The sequence below is a fragment of the Linepithema humile genome, chromosome 2, assembly GCF_040581485.1.
Source record: "Linepithema humile isolate Giens D197 chromosome 2, Lhum_UNIL_v1.0, whole genome shotgun sequence".
Taxonomy (NCBI): Eukaryota; Metazoa; Arthropoda; class Insecta; order Hymenoptera; family Formicidae; genus Linepithema; species Linepithema humile.
Genome location: NC_090129.1, coordinates 33,728,540 through 33,752,829, shown reverse-complemented (window position 1 = coordinate 33,752,829; position 24,290 = coordinate 33,728,540). Strand labels below are relative to the sequence as shown.

The 24,290-nt window shown below is 37.2% G+C and overlaps 2 protein-coding genes and 1 long non-coding RNA gene across 11 annotated transcripts in view; 2 read left to right on the top strand and 1 right to left on the bottom strand.

The window, feature by feature from the left end:
* The window catches only part of dachs (unconventional myosin-IXb-like dachs), a 45,597-nt gene extending 31,828 nt beyond the window's left edge, over positions 1–13,769 (top strand). For 6 of the 7 annotated variants that reach the window (XM_067349404.1, XM_067349403.1, XM_067349402.1 and 3 more), the window contains 16 exons: positions 4,005–4,361; positions 4,675–4,961; positions 6,457–6,628; positions 6,787–6,959; positions 7,207–7,366; positions 7,481–7,597; positions 7,748–7,983; positions 8,257–8,446; positions 8,804–9,081; positions 9,401–9,590; positions 9,768–9,939; positions 10,219–10,430; positions 10,582–10,844; positions 11,063–11,338; positions 11,569–11,668; positions 11,823–13,769. In XM_067349404.1, coding sequence (XP_067205505.1) covers positions 4,005–4,361; positions 4,675–4,961; positions 6,457–6,628; positions 6,787–6,959; positions 7,207–7,366; positions 7,481–7,597; positions 7,748–7,983; positions 8,257–8,446; positions 8,804–9,081; positions 9,401–9,590; positions 9,768–9,939; positions 10,219–10,430; positions 10,582–10,844; positions 11,063–11,338; positions 11,569–11,668; positions 11,823–11,980 — 3,341 coding nt within the window. In that variant the 3' untranslated portion in view covers positions 11,981–13,769. The remainder of the gene's footprint in view (positions 1–4,004; positions 4,362–4,674; positions 4,962–6,456; positions 6,629–6,786; positions 6,960–7,206; positions 7,367–7,480; positions 7,598–7,747; positions 7,984–8,256; positions 8,447–8,803; positions 9,082–9,400; positions 9,591–9,767; positions 9,940–10,218; positions 10,431–10,581; positions 10,845–11,062; positions 11,339–11,568; positions 11,669–11,822) is intronic. The other variant, XM_067349405.1, reaches the window with a different exon arrangement.
* A 491-nt stretch (positions 13,770–14,260) lies between these two features.
* LOC136997939 (uncharacterized) lies at positions 14,261–18,629 on the top strand. Its single transcript, XR_010888482.1, has 2 exons — positions 14,261–15,041; positions 15,208–18,629. It is a non-coding gene; the product is annotated as an uncharacterized lncRNA (long non-coding RNA).
* Positions 18,376–24,290, bottom strand: part of Syn1 (Syntrophin-like 1) — a 222,310-nt gene continuing 216,395 nt past the window's right edge. For all 3 annotated transcript variants that reach the window (XM_012371518.2, XM_012371520.2, XM_067349408.1), the window contains one exon: positions 18,376–24,213. In XM_012371518.2, coding sequence (XP_012226941.1) covers positions 24,121–24,213 — 93 coding nt within the window. In that variant the 3' untranslated portion in view covers positions 18,376–24,120. The remainder of the gene's footprint in view (positions 24,214–24,290) is intronic.

The following is a 24,290-nucleotide window of genomic DNA, read 5'->3' as shown; positions in this document are numbered from 1 at the left end:
GTTTTGGATAACACGCGAGATCGTTATTGCCATTTCGTTAGTGGCATTATATTCGCAAAGTTTCCCAGCGAATTGGCACCGTGGGAAATTACGATTTTATTAAGATCCGATATAGCCGACATCCGCTTATTCATCCCACATATCCTCTGTCGCTTCTGTCCATCCCGCAGAGACATCATGTACGAGATATGTAAGTCTTTTACGTTTTCCGACAACTTTTGCTTGCTTTCCAATAAATGTTCCATAAACCAGTGCACGCGAATGCAATTTATTTCGATGCGCTTTGGGTCGAGAGATCTCGTTGTTTATTCACTCCTGCTCATTTATAGAATATTGAATATGAAAATATAATTGGATAGAAGCGGATGGTATTCAAATCAAACTAGCTGCTGTACTTGAATCAATTCTTTCTTTAATTAACTTGACTGCATTATTTTATGAGACACTATTATTTGATACGTACAAGAATTTTAAAAATATTACAGAAAATTTAGAGAGAGAGAGAGAGAAAATGTTTTATTAATTTTTCAAAATTATTTGACATAAAATAATTTTTAATGTATGTTGGATAAAAATAAGCCATATGAAATTATGTATTTTCACTCTTAATGCCCAAAGTTTTATTATAGAAATAGCGATGAGCTATGGCAAATTTTCCGGAAAAATATCTACCGAGGAAATTTGTAAATGGATCACGCGTTAAGATAAGCCCCCCCGCGCCTAATTACGAATTAAGTTTCGACATACGTGCGGGCGTCGCCATTAATTTCGCCGCGATTTGGTAATCTGCGCGCACAAGGGAGGAATGCAGAGTACCTGCCGCGATTAATTCGCCTCTTTCGTTATCTGGTTACCTGTGCCAAAGCATAACGGTGCACTTAAGGTAATCTCTACTTGGTATTTTTTTTAATCTTATCCCCATTATTTCAAGATTTTCCATGCTCCTCTTTCCCTATGCTTTTCCTTTCCGTTTCTTTCATGCTGGCTACTTTTGGATTATATCGGATAAATTTTTCGAATAAAAAAATTGAAGCGTAAAAAGTCTATAGCTAAAAATAACAATTAAATCTCTGTCAGTCAAGCACTTTCGTTATTAATAAAAGAGCTGACAATAATTTCCCGAAATAACGCAATAAAAATTTATTTCTCCAATTTTATAGTTTCATATACAATACAATCTGAGCGTTTCGGAAACTGATAACAAAAATTAATAGCACATTAAATATGCGAATAATTTATAATAATGGCATAATAATTTATATGAATTATGGAAGTAATAATTTATGCGAGTAATCGCGACCAGAATTTACATTATTTATATAACGCGTATAATTTATATGCAAAGATTGCACAGCCTTTTGATGATCATAATAATAATTCGGTTTTTGTAACTCCAATCCGCGGGCGATTTCTGCGGTCCGATCAATATTCATAGATTCAAAGAACGCGGGATCTCGTATATTTCGGTCGTTTCTAGATTCAAGAAGAATCGTGAATTTGTAATTAAAACGAACGAGGCATTAATATCCGAGGGAAGGTCAATAGCGGTATAAATCGAAGAAACACTAGTCGAAAGAGTTATGACGAACGTAGTGTAGGCGTGCCGGTGCCGTGAGAAGAACAAGACGAAAAAGAACCTGTTTTCTTCGAAGGAGCGTTCAGCTCCTGAAGGTACCTGCGCGGTTTAATTCTCTGCCCGCCGCATTACATGCCTAGGAAATCGAGAAAGTAAGATATTTGAAAAATATTTGTGTCATTTACGTTTGTCAATCCGTATTATTTATTTATTTGTTACTATTATTTCGCAGTTCTTTTTCCATTACTCTTGCTGTGTGCGCTTTTGCTGTCAACATTGCATTGTATATAATTGATATTGAACTAACTTATACATATTTTTCGATTCTATATCTAATCGATTGCAAGCCCGTATCTCTGTCATCAAATCTTCCCTTGAAATCAATATGTTTGCTGTTCCATCTGGTTCGACATCGGTGAACATTATCATAACCCAGAAAGACGCCGAATGCCGAAACGGTCTCACATCGAGTCGGCTCTCTCGCGAGAATCGAGCGTAAATAAGGCGCCACACGCGTTAAACAACTTACTTCGCGGTACCAGAACCGGTTATGTAACTAATCTCGTATCCGGAAGTTAGTTGTGTCGAGCAACAAGACCAGTTCCCCGCGAATCGAGCACCGGGTATCGCGTATCACGCCTGTCTAAGGGAGTTTAGCGTTTATCCCGCCAAAAAGAGGAAAACGCGCCCGGAAGGAGTACGACACTCCGAAGAAACACTTTCGATCGCATTCAGAATCAATTGATGAAGATTGCTGATGAGGTGGAAACCGCGATTTCAGATCGCCGATAATCGGTACCGACTGCTTGACTGGCTCACTGATAAGCGGCCTGTTTATCCGTTAGTTTAAACTCATTCAGTTTTTTTTTTTTTTTTTTTTTTTTTTTTAAAGTTGGAAAGCATATTTGAATATATATAAATTCTTGTCATCTGCAAGTAGAAATAAATAGTACTGTCAAATCAACTCATTTTAGATGATAATAGACTGATGATAAATTAACAATTCAAATAGATAATACATGAAAATACCATCACTATTACCATTGCTATTAGATCGTTTATACTTTATAATATATTCTATTCTAATTTGTGTACATAGTTAATATATATATGCACATCGGTACAGACTCGTATGTTGATAAGATCCATAGATTGCATTGTTAGTTCGTGGATTAAAATACTTTTACACGTTCAAGACTCTATAATTTCGTTACTGTCTGAAGTAAATTAAAATCGTGTTAATGTATTTTCTCTCTGCACACGATATCTATTCTTAAAAGTAGGCAAGAAAGAAAAATCTTTAATTCAAATTACACGCAAAATTATTAAGATTCATTCAGCGCAATAAGTCGTTCATTCCAAATCAACATGTTTTCCGTCAACTTTGTTTCAATTATTACAAAAATGTTGTCCATTCTATTTTTAATTATCTGATTTACGCGCGATTTACAATTTTTTCCCAGTTAATATCTTTGAAATATCTATCGACAATGTGTCTCAGCGGGAGAGCAGTCGACGGTTATAATACTTTAATCCGTCGTGTGATACTACAATCGACTGCGCGCGCTCTCAGATATTATATATTCAAAATACCTTTTGAAAACTTTTCAACTCGGTTTTATTTATTTGAAAATATTATCAATTTAACTTTAAGTCGCCTGGTTTTAGCTCTCTTCAAAGTTTTCTCATTTTTCGAAAAAAGTTATTATCACTGAAGATAGCCATTGACAATGTCTCGGCGGGAGGTCATACTCAGCGACCGCAACGCAATGGTTGGTCGCGTGGTACGTGACTACAATCGACTGCAACAGCGTCCAGCTTCCCTCGCGGAGAGAAATCTTCAAGTCCATCGAGAGCGTAGTCCTCCTCCATTTCGACTTATCCACTATTGTATCTTAGATTAACGGTACCCGAAGAGAGCTGCTCGCAACCACTCGAGAGACGCGCACACGCGCAACGAATAAAGAGGATAATGAGAGACGAAGTCGAGAACACGTTGAAGCGAGACGAGAAAGAATATAATATATCGCAAGTGAAAGATGTAACTTGTGAACTCTCCGCACATATACCTTGACAGCACTACTTGCAGAAAATTCCTTTCTTCATTATAGCAATTGATGCTACCCGATTAATCTTTTCACTGAATTTAAATATGATTATTATAATTAATCAGATGTGGCAAGTCAAGTTCCACCGAATTCCATTATACAGAACTTATATAATAAATAATTAAAAAATCTCGCACTTTCTTCATTTTCAGAAGTGAGAAGAATTACGAAAATGTCCAGCGCGGAGTGATTTATCATGATACTCTTCCCTGTCAAAATTTATGTTTTACAAAATTATTTCAATGCCGGAAAAAATATATATTGTTATTGCGTGCAATTGCGTCGTGTCTCAAAGAAAAACTTCCCTTTGATTCTCGAAGATGCTTCCTCGTCGAACGAAGCGGTGCACCTACAGCAACGCCTGCGGAGTCTCAGCACGGAACTGGTGACCCTGAGGAACCGGCTGCACGTAAGTCAACCGGCGAGCACATCAGGTCCGGCGGGCGGCACTTCTGGACCCCTGTCAAAGAGCCCGGAAAAGGGTTGCGCACCCTCCTCGCCCGCGCCAGCGGTACCGCCGAGGACAACCCTGCCGCCCAGTGGCGCGGTATCTCACGGGATCGGTCATTCTGCGGGTCACACATTGACAGCTTCCGCAATTGTTCATCCGCACGTCAATCATGCCAGCGCGAACACGCTCGGCCATAACTCGACCGCAACAAATAATTTAATTTCTGGTTAGTGCACGAATATCTGTCCCGCGCCGGTCACGCGCGCGTATATTAGAGTCTTATGTATCGTAATTAGGATTCCATTATGCGACGTATTTAATTATGCAATCAACATATTTCAATTACCTAACAAAATCGATTGTTTCACAATTTTGATCAGAGGAGGTCTTTATTCATTAACGGATTATCTTCAACATGATCGGAGGTAATATTTATTTTTTCGCGGACATAAAACTTTTGTGGATTTACATGTATAAAAAAAAATGTATCTATTTATGTAAAATAATTAATATTTTGCAAATTTTTGGTATATATTCAGATCTTGATCCTTCGAAACGGCACAACGGAGTGCCTGATGACGGGATAGTATCCTGCGTAACGGCACTAGGATGCCTTCGGTCGCCGCCAATCTCCAGCATCATCGCCGACGTGAAAAACGCGAGGAGCAACCAAAACCAGCAACGATGCCTCCCAAAAAGCACCGCGCCTTCGCCCAGCCCTGCGACCTCCACGGCCTTCGACGACCTTATTCATCTACCCGAACCTCTCACAGAGGATGCCGTGCTCAAGTGTCTTCAAGCTCGTTTCTGTGCCAAGCAGTATCACGTAAGACTAATGCTCTTATTTAATTATGATGTGTTTTAAATATACCGAAATACGAATTTGACATTGGCAGTCGCGGTCGTTAAAAGTTCGAGACTTCTCAAAATCACGACGAATTTGACGTTTAATTCCGAACATACTCGTGTTGTAAAAGTACAGATGTAAAAAGATACCATACCACTCTCCGTTGAAAAAGTCATGATTTTCTATTCCTCAATCTTAGAATCTAAGAGGACTAAAGATTCCAGGAATCCAACATTCATAAGTCCTGTGTATACATACACGCGAGCATTCACGCACGACTAACGTGACCGTGCTGAAGCGGAATGCAAAGAGGCGGTCTCGAGTCACACACGTATTCATAAGTGTACGGGACGGTGGCATTCGTGTTGGTGCCCGCAATAACGCAAACACACCGTGCAGCGCGGCCGATATGCCGCCATTAAGAATTCACCCTGTCTCTCTGGCTGGTTCATGCATGCCACCCCGCCGTAGGAAACCCACGCACAGGTGGCACGCGCGCTTGCATTCCAGCGATCCGATCGGCCAGGTCGGCTTTAATTTTCACGTATTTTGCATTACGCTATTACGTTTATATACGTAACCGAATTGGAATTATTCCGCAAATATAAACTGTTCTACTATTCTTTCACCGGAAACGAGCGCTCGCGTTTATCAGGATCATCTCGTGCGTCGTTCATCATGACACAGGCGGCTATCGACTTTTTGTATCGTTCGGTTTCTTCAAGACTCTCCCTCGTTTAGGCGGTATATTGAGAAACTCCTGATTCCTTCGTAATCTAGGTTTCTCAGGCAAGCGAGGACCTTTTTCTTCACCGATTGCGGTTGATTGGATATCTTCCGACCGCAAGAAGCAACTCGATCATACACTTACAAATTTATTATGCAGCTTGAGCTTCGATATTTTTTAATAGAATTTTTTCAAAAAAATCACCGATAAACTTTTAGTTATAAAATTAAATAAACTGCAGAGTATTGAAAGGACTGACAAACGTTTCTGATAGAAAAATGGTTTTAAATTTATGCAATTTACGGTACCGCAGGAGCTGATGATTAAAATGGCGATAATTTTCTTTGATAATAATAACGTTCCCATTCATTAACCGCACGCACGCAGGTGCATGATCTGTTTAGCTTACAAACGCAGATTCCGACCGCTTTCTTTCCTTCACCTGTGAGTCCCACAGGGGCCCTCACACGAGACTGGTTCTACCCCCTTTCTCCGGACCCCTTATTCTTCCCCGCGCTCGGGGCCACTTTTACTCCGCATCTTATTTTCTTTAATAGCATTCTAATGCCAACGGAGAGGAACTTTAAATATGAATTGAATCACAAATTCGGAGTGTTACAAAGCTCGAAAGAAGTTTACAGATTTTCCCAACGTTTGCTCGCGATATTGTGATTGAAGCGAAAAGTCTGTAGAAAAAAAAAAAACAACAGATTTGTTCGAGAGAAGTAATTAAAAATATTATTTTAGACAAACGTGGGTCCTATATTGGTTTGCGTAAACCCTTATACGGATGTTGGAAATCCGTTAACGTTAACGAGCACCAGATCGGTACCATTAGCACCTCAGCTGAACAAGGTTGTCCAGGAAGCCGTGAGACAGCAATCGGAAACCGGGTATCCGCAGGCGATTATCCTTTCCGGTAAGAACGCCAACGGACTCTCTCTCTCTCTCTCTCTCTCTCTCTCTCTCTCTCTCTCTCTCTCTCTCTCTCTCTCTCCTTTTGCCACTCTCTCCTTTTGCTCTTCCTCTTTCTCTGCATTCCTTTCAGAATAAAGATTTTCAGGACTTTTTCCACAGGAACAAGTGGTTCCGGAAAAACGTACGCTTCAATGCTATTACTTAGACAACTCTTCGACGTCGCCGGCGGCGGACCGGAAACGGACGCTTTCAAACACCTAGCAGCAGCCTTCACGGTCCTCAGATCCTTGGGCTCAGCGAAAACTGCCACAAACTCGGAGAGCTCAAGGATAGTAAGTATCCTGCTTCAAAATGCATGAGATAGAGGAAAATAGCGAAGAAGGGAGGGAAAAAAGCAGATATGGTGAAAAGCAAATATATTATCTACAAGATATCGTCGAACACCGATAGTACAACCGAAAAGATTGCGATTCCACATGCAAATACGAGCTTAAAATGTGGAATAAATTTTTTATATAATAGAAACAGCGCCCGGTAATATTCGTTCAACATTTTAAAGAAACTTAACTGCACTTTCAGGGTCACTTTATCGAAGTTCAAGTGACGGATGGCGCTTTGTACAGAACAAAAATTCATTGTTACTTCCTGGACCAGACGCGAGTGATCAGACCATTGTCAGACGAAAAGAACTACCATATATTTTATCAGATGTTAGCTGGATTGTCACACGATGAACGAGGTGATTCAATTATGATAATTAGTACACTTCTAAAAAAATTAAGGAGAATTTATCCCTTAAGAAATAAATTATTTATTATATCTCGCTATTCTTCATTATACGTATCTTTTGCAGTTAAGTTAAATTTGGAGGGATATAACGTTAAAAATTTGAGGTATCTCCAACACGGCGATACGCGACAAGACGAAGCTGAGGATGCTATTCGTTTTCAAGCCTGGAAAGCTTGTTTGGGTATAAAATTTGAAATAGAAAAGGAAATTCTAAAAATGGATAAACCAAATTTCTTCATTTCCTTTACAACTGAATGTTCAAGTAAAAAGTTATGAGATTAATTTTCACTATACTTCAAAGTTAATTCAAAAATCCTTCATTCTCCCTCAGGCGTTCTGGGCATTCCGTTTTTGGACGTCGTAAGGGTGTTAGCAGCGGTGCTCATCCTCGGCAATGTCGGCTTCACAGATGGCCCCGGCGTGGAAGTGGGCGTGATTGGTGAAAACGAGTTATCCTCCGTAGCTGCACTCCTGGGAGTTCCCCCGCCAGCCTTGTTACGAGGACTCACCTCGAGAACTCACAACGCGCGCGGCCAGCTCGTTAAATCCGTCTGCGACGCCAACATGGTACCGCTATCAGACTTTGTTGATGAGATGAAGCAGTGATGAGCAACTCCCCCGTCTTGCTGTGGGTTGGGATTCACGGATCAAGAAACTCTTTGATCCTGGAATCCCTAAAACATCACAGATTTCGACTCCTGAGACAAGCTCTCGCGTCTTTTGTAAAGTTTCTTTCGCTTTGAATTGAGTCATAATGAAAATGAAATGCTCGCCGCTGTGATCGCACATTATTACATAATAATAATGAAAACATGCTGAGGAATATTTGTTTCTGCGCAGTCTAACATGACCAGGGATTCGTTGGCGAAAGCGCTTTATTGCCGTACCGTAGCTACGATAGTAAGACGAGCTAACAGCTTGAAGAGACTCGGCTCAACTCTCGGCACCCTCTCATCGGACTCCAACGAGTCCGTTCACAATCAAGCGGAAGTTACTAGCCAGCACGCCTCCACCGTTGGTAGTTCGGCAGGTCCTTATTGCAATAGCTGTTACACAACTTTGATATTATTCTATTAATAATTTTGACTATAATAATCTGTTCGAGTATAACAATTGTTTATCGCGTTATTAAATAACTATAACATAACTATAATATAAAGAAGAAATTTTATTTATAATTTTGCATATGGTTTTATTTTAAATAGCCGCATAATTGCGTTTCTGCTATTATTAAGTAAAATTGGAGCGATTATTATTATCATATCGAAAAACCAATATTAGATAGAAAAAAACTCGATTTTTTTCTTCTTGTATCACTTTTACGTCATCACGCGTAAACTTTGTATTTTTAACATGACGAAGGAAATAAAAAGGGAAGATTTTTCAGGAGGGACAGGATCCAGAAGCATGACTGCCCTGAATAACGCTGTACGGCACGCAACGGATGGTTTCATCGGTATCCTAGATATGTTCGGATTTGAGGACCCAAAGCCGAGCCAATTGGAGCACCTCTGCATCAATCTCTGCGCGGAGACGATGCAGCACTTCTACAACACTCACATTTTCAAAAGCTCCATCGAGAGTTGTCGCGACGAAGGTATCCGGTGCGACGTCGAAGTTGACTACGTCGACAACGTGCCATGCATTGATCTCATTTCCTCTTTGGTGAGCTTTTTATATCGAAAGCAACAATCCACCAATCGTATTTTATTACATTTTCCTTTTCTTCTCAAAATAGCTGCCTTTTTTCAAGTTATTTAATTTTCTTACTTTCTCAAAATAATCACAATTATTTTTTCCTCTATTTAAATTTTTGTAGAATACGTTGTTTGTATAAAAAGTAGAACGTTACGCTGATAAAATAAGATTCTAAACTCTCGGATTTTAAGTGTATTAATTCTCTTGACGTTGACGTCGAATTATTTCCTTTTAATTTAGCCACTAGATTGTCTTGTTTTAATGGCGTATTCATTTCGAATTGCAGCGTACCGGATTGCTAAGTATGCTAGATGTAGAAGGTTCTATACATGGAACCGCAGAAAGTTACGTCGCCAAAGTAAAGGTGCAGCACAAGCAAAATCCTCGACTATTCGAGCCAAGGACCGTCGACTGCAGATCCTTCGGTATTCAGCACTTCGCAGGAAGAGTCACTTACGACGCTTCTGATTTTCTGGGTATAGAGAGTCCTTCTACTGCATTTCGTTATAAAGTTTATAATAAATTTTTGACTAGCAATTAAGTTGAGCAATTAATAATAATAATGAAAATAATAGCTAATATACAATTAAAATTTAAACGAATGGAAGCTCGATTTCTCACAATTATCTAATTCGATAATTCTATTTTTGAAGACACGAATAAGGACGTCGTCCCCGATGACTTGGTAGCAGTTTTCTACAAGCACACGTGCAGTTTTGGCTTCGCCACGCATTTGTTCGGCAGCGAGCTGAAAGCATTGTACGCGAACGATACTGTGCCGAGGGGCGTCAGTTTCCGGATATCGCCGACTTCTCACACAGATCTGTAAGTACTTGACGTTGCGACAATAGCACATTATGAAAAATGATTCATCAGCGTATTCAACCTTAATATGTATCTGCAAATCTTTTTTTCTTCCTGCAAATTTTAATTGTTGAAAATCTTCGCTAGTAGCAAATTGGAGATTTGCAAAAGTATTTCCTTTAATTGTTATTTAAACAGTATCGATACTTTTATTAGTGATCGATTGCTTGTGCGATGTGTGTGTGTGTGTGTGTGTCAGTCGCCAAATTTAATAAAAAAAATGACACATACTCTTCGCAGTTTAAATGGAGACGAGCCAATATCGACGTTGACGCAGGACTTTCATACGAGATTAGATAATCTTCTGAGGACTCTGGTCCATGCTAGACCGCACTTCGTCAGATGCATTCGAAGCAACAGCACTGAAACGCCGATGCACCTCGACAGAGGAGTCACGATGCGTCAAATACGCTCACTGCAAGTTCTGGAAACGGTGAACCTCATGGCGGGAGGTGAGATAACGAAATTTGACTTTAATGAAAAAAATCTAAATCTATTAGAAATATTCTCATTAATATCCACATGAGTTCAGACCGATAAAAATAAATACGAAAAATCAGATACGATAATTATAGGCAATAACATTCATGATGATTAATGCAGGATACCCGCACAGAATGCGATTTAAAGCCTTTAACGCGAGATATAGACTGATCGCACCCTTCAAGCAGTTGCGTCGCGCCGAGGAGCAAGCTGTCGAGGACACGAAATTGATTTTGCAGAACGCGCAGCAGCTGAAGAGTAAATTTGGCGCCAGCACTAGCTGGGCCCTCGGTAAGCGGCACATTTTTCTCAGCGAAGGTATCAGGCAACAGCTCGAAAACCTGCGAGCGGAAACACGAAGGAGAGCCGCTACAGTAATACAGGTGGGCTTCTTCTTTAACAATCATCTGAATTTTTCTTTTCCATATAGTTCATTTTTTTTATACAAACGCGTGTAAAACGATTTGTACCATCTTTCTTCTATCATTTAACTTAAGTTGATTTATCCAACATTTCAAAACCCCCTGCAACGTTTCAACAATTGGAAAGAAAGAAAAAACGAAGAATTTTAGATTTAACTTTATGTTAATTTTATTTCCAGACTATGTGGAGAGGATGGCGAGTACGAAAGAGATGGCCTATGAGAAGGACAACTCTAGGAGTAACGTCCGGCATCGGTCAGAAGAAACCTCAGCAGCCACCTACGGGAACCAATACCGGAACCGTTCAGAGAAATGTCACCACTGGCGCAGGAACCGGAACTGGCACTCGTCCAAGACCGCAACCAATCGCTGGCACACCACCTCCCGATCCTTCTGAGAAATGCGCCGACCAGAAGATGATCCAGCAAACTTGTACACTTTTCGGACTGGATCTGGTGAGCATCTAAACACTATTCTCCTACGAAGAGAGAAATTCGAAAAATAAAAAGAGGTAGAAGGAAGAAAAATCGAGAACCTTTTCGAAGAATAACATATAAATTTGTATTTCTTCTTTTAAATTCTATAAAATATAAAAAATGTTATAACGTTGGCTAAGATAGCGAGTTCGGCGAAATATTGGAAAAATAATTTTCTAAGCTAATATAGTCCTCCTTTCATTGTACAGGAGCGACCGCCACCTGTCCCTCCCAGCAGATCCTATACTGTGACCGGAAACACAAAACTTGGTTACCCGCAAACCAGGATTATGAAAATGCCATTTCCAGGTGAGAAAATATACATTGAAGAGAATTTTAATAAACTTTAAACGTATGACTTCGAAATCAGGCTTTACTTTCTCAAATTTTATGATACTTTAAATTATATGATTAATACTTTAATGAATATTTTTTTAAGAATTATATAATCCATATTTTTTAGAAGAGGGCGAAGGTGAGGTGGTCCTCTTGAAAGGAGAGACGGTTTTGGTCATAGGTGCGTCACCCAAACGAGGTTATCTTCTTGTAGAACACAATAACACTACATTACACGTGCCGTATCAGTTCATGGAATTGAAGCCATGTAATATTAATGTCTAATGGTATCATTATTCGGTTGCTTATAAGAAAAGGCTACGATATTGCTATTCTTATAGAGTTTCATAAAATTTAAATTTGATTCAATCACTTTATAGAAATTTATGCCGGAATCGCAACACAATTAAACCAACAAAACTCGAACTTCGTTACTTCGCAATTCTAATGCAGATAAAAACTGTTTGTATTATTTTTAGTTCACAAATTTATTAATCTTCTATGGACTAAAACATCATTTTGAAACGATATATGCGTTATAAAAGAACACGGTTATATTACATGTCATTTATTTATTTAATAAATGAAATAGTTAATTTTATTTATATATTGATCCGTTCTTAAATAAGTAAAAATGAGAAAATTCTTAGAGCAAACTATATGAATTTTTATGGCAAATCTATTTTCTGCAAGTAGCTTTATTATTTTTTCGCGGAAGAAAAATAAGTTTGACCGTAGAGGATTGATAAAACAACAACATCGTTGAACTCTTTTTCGAACACCTTCTAGAACTCGACAGCGTTGTGCTCTTTCCACGTGAGCGTGTGGTTTGCTTCGTCTCGATCATCTCTCGTGTCGTCTCCCGTCTGCCAATTAATTGCCATAAGACCGTCTCGGAGTACGCCGGCAAAAGTTAGGGCACGTGATTAGTATTAAGAGAACGCCGGCGGCGTCACTCGCGGTGGAGTCAGCTCTAAAGGACAGTGAACTTCGTCCTCTAATTAATTACACCTCCCGTTAAACGAGCTTAACGCGGAAGTCACCGCGGCCGTGCTTATCGTTCATTTCAGACACGGCATACTGACTTACCCCAAGCTACGTTCGTCTTCCATGTAGATAAGATTCTCGCGAAGAAGTCTACGGTGCCTGATAAGAAAAGTGTAAGCCAAAAATGCCACGATAGTAGCTTGAAGTCGAGCAAAATGGTAAACGTTTTTGATCGCGGTACTGAAATTGAATAATGTGTATAAATTAAGTAATATATGTTGACGTAGACGGATTTATCTTCGAATTGAATAAATTCGCGTGCTTTTAATAAATCGTACTTTCGCGCGGCTCAATAATTAATTACATTTCTTTCAATAGATTAATTCTTCTAATAATATCACATTATTGCCAATGTTTTAAGTTTTATCAATAAAATATATCAGTTTTCCATCGTATTTTGTGAAAAATAATTCTATTTAAGAATAATTTTAAAATACTCGGCTCACATTATTTTTATCAACCACTGTGCAGGCTAATATGTAGAATTATATTTTCGGGAATAACGAATAGCAATATGTGTACTTGTAGCAGATTACGAATTACACACGTAAACTTACATATATAGAGTATACACGCCATAGTAGAATATGGTTTTACTGTAATACTTTTTACCAACAGTATTCGCTTGTCTATTTTGAATTCTTAGTGCCAATTAGAAAACACTGCCACAATAATATATCTGTATTATAAGATTTGTATTAGTTTATGAATAATCATAATTATGGAACTGGACGTAATTGTCGCCATAGAAGAATCCACTTTGTAGATACACAACAATCGTTTGTTCGTTGATTCCAGTCTAAGAGTCGGGAAAGGAATTCGAAATTTATATCGCATATTTTAATGTGTCTTTCGAAAAATGCGCGAAAGCTGTACATAGAGTAACAATCGTATCTAAGCATAGTTTTAAATATCAGAGCAATATAATGCATATGTATACATATGCAAACGACGTTTGCATATGTATAAAATATAAAGACAAATGTATGTACCTTTGAAAAAGGACAATTAAATAGCAGTTATCGAATATTTTTTTCCATTTTGTCATCATTATTTCCTTTATCCAATTACAGTATATAGAAACGTTTTCATTTTGGCACACTTTATTTTGTATCAGTTTCCGATACAGCATAGCTAATTATATTTAATCTATGATTGGTTAAAGCTTAATTAGTCAATTTTATTTTAGCACAAACAAAGCGGTGAGAGAATACCCATTCAATAAAAACTTAATTTAAGGATTGGATTCCAAAAATTAACTTCTTTTTGTTCACTAAAGATCCTAATTTGTATAATACATATTTCATAAAAAATAAAATTTGCAAATTTTTACTTCTATACGACAAACTTGCACTGAGTTGAAAATGTTTAGAAAATTTGTATGTTTGCACGTACGCATACAGGAAGGAAATTGCATATTTTATAGTGTAAAGAAGCCGCATATTTAGAAAACTGGAAATTCAAGAAACTGGCAATCCCAGGATCTTGCATGTGCTTGAACTTACCTATCGAAATACACCGGCTTTGATACACAACGCTAAACACGTGCCGCGGAATTCATCTCACGAACCAAGAGAGCTTTATAGCGAGACGCGGGATAGAGAAGGAATGTCCCCATGCGCGAGCAGCGTTCTTACATAAACAGATCTTGCGGCACCAGGCATTTACGGAAGCTGGTAAAATTAGAAGCTCCCGACAATCGTATCCGTACGTATCTGCAATGATATCTAGTAGGATTTAAAATATATATAAGAAAAAAAAAAACGGAAGAGAACTGCGTAAAGAGATTGAGAAAAAAATTGGCAACGATGTAAAAGTACATTTTGCACTCGATTACGATCATTCGGGAATCATATTTTTGCGCAGAAACGTGATCTTGCTTTAATTACAGGTCGCCGTTCAATCCCAACTACCGAAACTTCTTTTCAACAATACAACGGCGGAATGCATTTGTGCCCCGGGGTGAAAAAGAGAAAATGGGAATCTCAAAGCAAGAAGAGCAAAGCCGGGGATGAGAAACGAGATCGTGTATTCTACGGTAGGGAAGGGGGCTAAACGCGGAACACGTACGACGCAGATATGTGTTCCTCGTTCCTGTGAAAGCTGCGGAGATAACGATATTGAATCGCGATGCTTCGGACGTCGTCGTTCGACCGTCGCGATCCACTCGAATGCGCCCGACTGACCCGCTTCGCTGAGGAAATCCCGAGAAATCCTAGCAGACAGAGGGCTGCCGTGATCGGCTCTGACACCTTAGGCATACTGTAGAACGAGAAATCAATTGGAGACATAAAATGGAGTAAGGAAACATTTTTCAGCACTTATCGCGCTCTTTGTTGCTTATTTTTTTTTTATCGCTTTCTTTTATTAAAATCGCTAGTCAACGTAAGGCGGGAATGGGAAATCACGAAATTATAGATGAAGAATAATTCTTTGTTATTCTAATGTAATTTAATAATTTTCAGGTAACTTTATATCGTTTCAACTATTATGCAACTGCAACGGAGCTTAAATTGCACAACGAGCGCAGCAATCGCGGATGCATCATCATCTTTAATAACCAATCCGTGCAGCCGTCGGAGCCTTCGAACTTGCCACAGAAACTCAGTTGTTCCGTGGAACGTCAAGGAGACGTAAGAACGAATTCGCGGATCGATAAAACGTCCGCGTGAATTTCTCGCGAGACTCCGCCAATCGAAAACCGCGATGCATAATATCACGAATATTAAATTTCTCATCCTGTCCCCTTCATCCTGTTTCCCGTCCTCCTACTCCCCCGCGTCTTTCCCCATGCATCGGCTGTTGCTTGAAATGCTTTTTTAATATATCTCCGGGAAATATTGACGATACTCGTTTGAGCTTTCGCATTCATAATGCCAATTGGTTCGCGAGTGTTAATAAATGAAATGTCGCCAGGAATTTATGGAATGATACTGCAAATATTTTCACGTAGTGAAAAAGTGATGGTAATATGATAAAACCTTTTCCAAAAATAAAAATAAAGCAGGTTTTAAACACATAATTTAGACATTTTTAGTATATTATAATACAATAACTCGCTTCAAAACTAAAAACAGATAAAAATTGATTTTTTGTTAATAAAAATTGTTATCTATAAAAAGCGTGAAAAAATAAAGTAATAAATTAGCTAAAAATTATATTGAAACAAAATTATCTTTGAAGAAATTATTGTATTTTGACAATGACAAATTATTATATTTTTGATGACTAAAAAATTTATCCACTTTATATTCTAGTTGCAGAAGATTGATCAATGCAGCATTCATGATATGTAAAAGTTATAGCTGAATGTGAGAGGATTAATTTTTCACGCGGCAAACAGCTAGCGAACGCATGTGTCAAAATACGTAGCAACGTCCTGCAAGGCGATTGCGTCGAAACGCCGGAGGACGATGGCCGGCCGATTGAAATGCAAATGATAGCGGTCGACGTTATTTCGGCCCGGCCACGTGTACATGTCCCGGCGAGTGCGCTTGTTTCAAATTCGATCGCGCCCTTTTCCCTGGGTATCGCGACACGCAAACAAGCGGCGTCGTTACAAAAATCCCCGCTATCAAGCCGCAACTAACAATGAGGTCACCATCAACGTCGCCGTTGCGCCCGGATAGGCCGTAATTTCAATTCAAAGTTAAAGTAAAATTTACGTCTCCGATAAAATAAATCTTACTTAGAATCAGCTTGAAAAAAGTGGTATTTCGCTATTTAATATTTCTTCCAGCTTAATTAGCTTCAAGGAACATTTTAATTTGTAAAAAATATTTTAACGTAAATTGGCGCTATAATTAAATTTTTCACAAAGTTTTGAGCATTGAAAACGTTAGCGCAGTAATCAATTCGTCTGACCTATAAAATTAATAAATAAAATACATTGAGAATTTGTATCCATTTTTGAATTTTATGATGAACGAAATATCTGCAAATTAAACCAGAGATAAAATTTGAAACACACAGTACAGAGTGTCGATATTGTAACATTTATAACGCGAGCAATTCACGAAGCTGTTGCTCGAAAGTTTCTCACCATGTTTAATGAATACGCATCGAATCTTCAATCGATTTTACCGATTCGATTTTTTTAAATGTATAATCGACCAAATACAATAATAATTCTCTCTATTCGATAATACGCGCAAAATCAACAATAGCGTAAAGCCCTATCCAGCAATGTTGTTGGTAAATAAACGCAAAAAAACACTTCCAAAATCCTTTTTAAATCTAGACATATCACTCTATATAATCGTGCAATCTGAATTTATTTCACGAACTTTTATAACGAATGGTAGTAATATAACAAAGTGTTTAATATAAAGACGTAGCACGCAGTAAAAAATGTTTTTTTAATTTATTTTCTAACTACGAGATTAAACATTTAATTCCTTTCTCAACTTGTCTTTTTAATTAAATTTTCTCTCTTAGAAAAGGCATATTACTAAGACATTTAACACTTGATAAATAATTATTTTAATGAAAAAAAAAATTTATCTTGCATCTTGAGAATTTATTCGGATATAAAAATGTAGTATTGTTCTTTCCAAAAAAAGATGAGACTAGCAATGTCGCAGTGATGTAGTAATAAATACAATTTAGAAGAAATTTTCTTCCCTTTGCTTTTCGATACATAATTTACGACTGCGCGATTGAAGTTCCGAAGAAATTCAAAAGAATCGCGCAGCTTCGTGACTGGAAACGACAAAAGTAGGTTTTCACAGAGCTAGAGGGTCGGTGCGGAAGGAACAAAAAGTTTCGAGACTTTGTCATTTTTATCGGCAGTCCCAATATCCACGTCTCGTGATTGCCTCGCAAAACTTTTCTGATCTGTCTTCCGGCCGAGAATCTCTTCCATTTCGCTCGCGGGGCTTACCGCACGTAAATCACGCGCTGTGTTCTAGATGCCCGTTATACAGAATGTGTTAAAATTGATGGTCCGAACTTTGGATACATGTATAATACAGTAGTCATCAAATAAACAATGAGTTAAATAAACATAAGTCTGAAAATCAATTGTTTCCGTGTTATTATTACGTGTAACGTAGAAACTTTAAATAAAATCTTTTAAGTAAAATCTTTCAGTAAAAGATAATTCTTGCATTACATATTTTCGTAACAGAGACGAATAAAAGTTTAATGTACGTAATAATTGTTTCAAGTAAAAAAAAAATTTGCTGCTATAATTTGTATGTTACAGATCTTGCGAACAGCTCCGCTGCTGCGCATCGCGCCGGTGAGTTCAATTTGTTTTATTTTAATGTACTATTATGTAATAGCACATGTAATTATAAATATAATTTGATATCAAGTTTCATGGTGAATTTCGGATTTTATCTAAAGTTATCTTGTGTCGTTTTCCGTATTCTGCATCATATTCACAGTTAGGAAAAATGTATGTGTAGAAATCAAAATTACAATTCAGGAACGATCCAAACAACTCGATATTTTATTAACAGCTGTTAGTGTGTGAGTTCTTATAATTATCTGAAACGTATTTCGTTATTCATTTATTCCGATCGATATCATCTCCGTCTTATCATATCTTATATACCTTTAGTATTCATAAATAATGTTCTGTATAATAAAATAATATACTATAAAGTAGAGAAAAGAATAACAAACCATTCGTTGTTCTAACCGCTCTCTTGTTTATTTGGTAACTCATTGATATACAAATTCGCTATAAACTTAAAGAAAGTAAAGCGGAAGAACTTCGTTACATCCTGGCAACGACTCACTCTAAATCATTAGAAAAATACGCATTTCTCGCGCGAACAAATCCTTTAATGTAATCCTCGATGTTCAACTTAATTCATTAAGAATATAATCATGTTAATAACTCATCATAGTCACTTGCGCGCGTTTACGCAAGTTGCGTTTCATCGATCCGAAACGGATGCAGTTATTTGCCATCAGTATCCTGACCGCCATTTCCCGCGATGCTAAATATTAGATATTGCAATTAGATACATATAAAATATTAAATATAGCATCACTAAATATAGCGTGTAGTTTATAAAAAAATATGAATATATTTACATAAATTATTTGACGCACATAAGTGAGTGAAAGTTGAATATTGTAGAAACTAATAATCAATTTGCAATTATTTTCGATCTAATTTAATTTCAATTAAAAGTCTCGATTTATGGCGCTATATTATAGTAATAATATTTTCAATATAATAATTTGTATATAACAAACAATTAATTGTTAACAATTGTTACGACGGTCATTAATAAATAATTTATATACATAAACGGACTCACGCGTATAGGAAAATGGCAAAGCGATGAGAGGCTTCCGGCTCGGCTCGAGAAGTGCAAAAAGCGCCGAAAAAGTGACAAGTGGACACAATCAATGGTACACGATTTCGTTGATATGTCTACTTAACTTCAAAATCTTATTATTGTACGTCCACCCTATACAACACTCAACAGTCTCGATGAGAGACACTCGTATTTATACAGAAAAAGAGAATCACAGACTTTTATAACACACACCAGACTACAGTAGCGAAATTTGTGATACAAAAATTTATCAGTAGTTAAAATATCATTATTATTATCGTCATTATTGTTTAAAGGTTTTTTTTTTCCCGTCAGGTCCGCCCTGTAGCGTCCGAAACTACTGAACGGGTATGCGAGCATTACCCTGTGACAAGACCCCGAATTGTGATTATTCTTTACAAATCGCCATCTTATTTACTCTACGTCAGAGTCGGGATTTATTTGCAATTTCTAGCCGATCTTCAAAATGGATGCCTATTGGATTGCCTTCTTCTTTACCGCCGGCATTTTACGCCGCATATACACACTCACGCGTGACTCACGAGTCTCGCGAGACAATTCGATCCAATATGGAAAGAAATATAAATCTATAAGAAAAGACTCGCAATCCAAGCAAACATCTCACTATTGTCAATTGTCAGTTGTCTTGCTGAGTGTTGGATTGCGACGCTATCAAGCCGTGCTGTAGAAAGAAATTATAATAAATACTTTGTTATATATAATTATTGCATTGCTGATAAAGAGAAGACAACGGACAAAAATCATTCAGCCCGAAAATCAGTTAAAAGTTGCAACTAAATTTTAGACTTTGCTCTAAGTAGATGTATTATTATTATCATTATTATTATCATTATCATTAGCATTATTATTATTAATAGAATGGTAAAAAATGCTATAAAGGAGAAAGAGTCGAAAATTTTACAATCGCAAAATACTCCAAGGTATAGAAACTGCTGAAAGTACCTGTTGATAAAGAAAAAGTATAATTGTTATAATTGTTTGGTAATAGAAATTATTTATCATACAACAGATAGATAAGAGTAATGACTAGTAGTTCCTTATATTGATATAGTCTGGTAAAGTGCGTTTGTACACTCCGATATGTTATAAAAGTCTATGAAGGGGCCTCCATTCTTACATTCTTTCATAACTTTGTATTAAGGATAACTTCTTAGACGCCTGATTTCCTCGTTTCGGGATAATTTTCGCGACTCCGAAAGTTTTCTCTTAACTGCCGGAGTAAACTTTTTGTTTAATTGAATCAATGTAGTTATGATACTAAAATTTTAATAATCTTCTAAGGTTTTAGAATGTTAATCTTGTAAAAAGACTCTCGGATGCGGAGTCGTAAAATTAGTCAAAAATTGTAAATCTTCGTATATTTAAAAATTAACGAGACAATTGAGATTCTTACAATTAGATGATTACAATTAGACGGATTCCAAGGATATTAAATTTCTGCGGGAATTTTTACACTTTCGAAATTATCCTTACCTTTCGTTTCGCGGATTTTCTTATTCTTACAATGACATGAACGATCATTCGGATATGCTATTGCTTTCGAGAAACAGAAAAATCAGGCTGCACACATCGATGCTTCTTGCTACCTTAAATTTACCTGCGTTAAAGAATACGAATTGTACAAAACAGCTAGAACGGCCGCCCATTGATTTGTCGAAAAAACCCACTTTTACTTCATGCGTTTTTTTCTCTCTCATAGAATTTTGCGTAAGTCACACGCCGAAGTGGTTCAGAATTTTTCGCGATCCGCATAACACCCAAGAGAGTTGCCTAACAGCTGCTTTTATGCGAATTTATTAATAACACACGAATTACAAGCTTGAGACGCCTTGTAGCAAATCTAAAAATTATATGCTACAAAATTATTTTATTCGAAAAATTCCGCAGTCGTTTGTGCAATTTTTTGGGTTGTGCTACGGATCGTTCTTTTAGAATAACATCGACATACTCGGTTCCCTTGAATCTATGCAATAAACTATCCTTTTACATTCTTAGAAATAGCAATTTACTTTTCTTTAGTAATTAAATTTCTCACCTTTGCGTTTTCGAGTTCGATTCTTTACAAAAAAAAATTCATATAAATTTGCATTATCGGACTAAAGAGTTTCGCAAATCGTAACATCGGCAAATTTAAAAATTCAAAACGCCGGAATGCTCTTTTAACACTCCGGACGTGAAAATGGAGGATCTTGAACATAAGTCAACCTCAATTCTTGCCTCGCCTCACCGCGGAACGGTCGCTAGGAGGATATTTCCATTTTGTCTGGCTGAGATCGATGGCGATCGCCTCGCGGCTCTCGAGTACAATTCCGAGGAGGTATTTTGGCCGAGAAACGCGCCAGGATATTCCAACTTCCGTGAACTCACTCGAGGCGCTTTGACTGTGAGCAGGAGGGGGAGTGACATAAATATCGCCTTACCGAAACGAAACACGTTATCTCGCGGAAAGTTCCCGCCGGAAGATCAAGAGAGTAAACTCCTTAAGTCCTTTCTAGGTGTTCCCAACTCCGTGGACTTTAGCACCGTGCGACGCGTGTGAATTTTTCGAAAAAACGGAAACAAAACTAACCGGAAATCCCTGTGTAAAATTAAAGTACACACGTGAAGTACGTTAAATGTACGATACTTCCTTTCGTATATGGGATCTTTGGTCCATTTTCGCAAAGTTCAATGATCACAATTTTTCAAAGATAGTTTATCATTGAAAAAGATCTATTTAAATATCTTACCTTATCTTTCACCGTACATTTTCTCAGGTGAATTTAAAGAAATGCACACTTTGCAAGCGTTCGAGGGAACTGGAAGGTCGAACATCAATGAGCGACTCATTTTTAAATAATAATGACCATGTTTCCATCACACATTTAACACCGAAATCCCATTTTCACATCGACAGAAATGTGACATTAAATATCGCAGCGACACTATTACTTTTCGATATTACGGCATTGTAGCGTACATTATATACATCTACGTTAAATTCTATTCGCGAATGTGATGTTTCAACTCTGCCGTAATATAATCTTAACTGTTACACGATTGATATCTATATTTACGTTGAACGCATGTAACGTGATATTTTGAAGAAAGCTACATTCCGGGATTAGCTGGCAACGTTTACGCTAGATGTGCGGTGAAAACATAGACTTTATTATGATTAGCTTCTACTTTCGTAACGAGTATGTTATACGCTTCGCCTAAATGTCTCTCGATCATGCGTGAGACCAGGATTATCACGACGTTTAAACGACAAAAGAAAAATTATATTGCGAAATATTTTGAACAAATAAAGAATAAGAATGAGATCTCGAGAATAATTAAAATCATCGTTTAAAAAGTAGATATTTTATATGAATATTAACTGATGAAAACAAATATTTGAAGTTTATCAAGCTTATAAAATCCTTCATTGATACATCGCATTGGTTTGCAAATAATATATTAATAAAGATTAATTATAACAAAATATTAATTGATAAAATTAAAAATAATATTTTAATTGTGTACTAAAATATCATAATTTCATTAAAGTGTTTTAACTAAATTAATTTAATTAAATTGAGTCAAAAATAAAATTATAAAATTATAGCATTAGCTCAAATGATATTCAATATCATTTACCATAAAATATTTATTTCGTAAATTTTATTAAGCAAATGATTTTTAGTAAAAACCAATATTGGAACAAAATTTATTTCAATAAAATGTTTTCTCTGGAAATTGGAAATACATTTTACTCAACAATTATCAGGATACGTTTGCACGATTGCGCTATTATTTCCTAAAATTCAGATTAATCCAATTATATTTAAAAGCCAAAATACATCAATGTGCCATGGTTATTAAAAATTAAAAAGTTATCGTTTAAACAATCGCACCCATCTGATTTCCATGCTCGTTACATTAATCGCAATTCGACATTCGACACTCTGAATCAGTGAATATTTATCGATAATCTGCCGAGTCAGTTCTTTGCGATTAGTCTTACTTAAGGTTAGGTAAGTAGTTAATTAATTAGTTACTTAGGCGCGTTGATTAGCGGCGTGGGTGTTCCTTTTCACCTCTCCGCCACCCCGTTCTTGTCACATGTCGTACTTTCTTCGATATATCGTCTCGTGGATGGCTTCGTATCGATTATGGTTGAAGAAGAACAAAGTGGATTGCCGTCCAATTTTTAACAACCGTTTCGAGTCGATTTATCGCAATCGAGTTTCTCTTCAAGATTCTACACTGATTATCAAACTTATACAGTCTTATTTTCACCTTGTTCACATCTATCCGACGAGATACTCGGATCTTTGGACCGAGTCCGAGAATTTTAGGATGTATGGATATTGGCAAAGTAGAACTAGGCCGTTAGAATTTTTAGGATCTTAAATTTCTTTGATTATCGATGTTTTTGTGAATTGTAGGTATTTGAATCCTAGAGAATCCTCGATACGTGGAGTGCCAAAAATGAAATTAAAAATTTCAAAATCTCCATTTGTAAGATTTTTAAAACTATCCTTAAAAAATCTTTAAATTCATAAATATTAAAATATCGATAATTAGTGCTGTTCGAATGTAATAATCCATTCTTGCAATTTTACACTTTCATATTTTGGAATATTAAAAAGAGGAAAGGACAATATAATATTTAGAAAACGTTCAAAATTGGTAGATTAATTCATAAAATCTTCCAATTATAAAATATCCTCGGGCCGTTATCCTTAAATTATTCATCCTACCTTTAGTTATTCTCAAACTCTCTCTTCTCCATCGTCCCGCTCATTACTCCTCTTCATTTCAAACCATTCTTTTTCTATACATTTCAAAGCTCCGGAACGGAACGCTGCACGCGACGTGGAACCTTTGACAAGGACTATCCTTGCAGTCTCTTATCCATTAGAATGTTTCATGCCTCATCAAGTCTCGTTACTGTCGAATTCTCGGAGAGAGAAGACCCCGTTTCTCTTTCGCGCCGTGATTCTTTCTGGTTCAGTGAAGAAAGACGCTGGTAACGGACCTGGTGGTGTGCGGGGGTAGATCGGGGGCCTCCGTGAGGGCCCCCTCGTGCCCCTATGCGCTCAGACCGAGCCGGTGAATCTTCGCCGAAAGAAAATTGTGTAGAACAAACACAATCGGTTTCGGACAGCTCTCCAGATCGAGCTCCTGTAACAGGATCGATCGATATCTCTTACACGCTGACACATGAAAAAACTAATGGTACAATAAGCTTTTGAACTTCA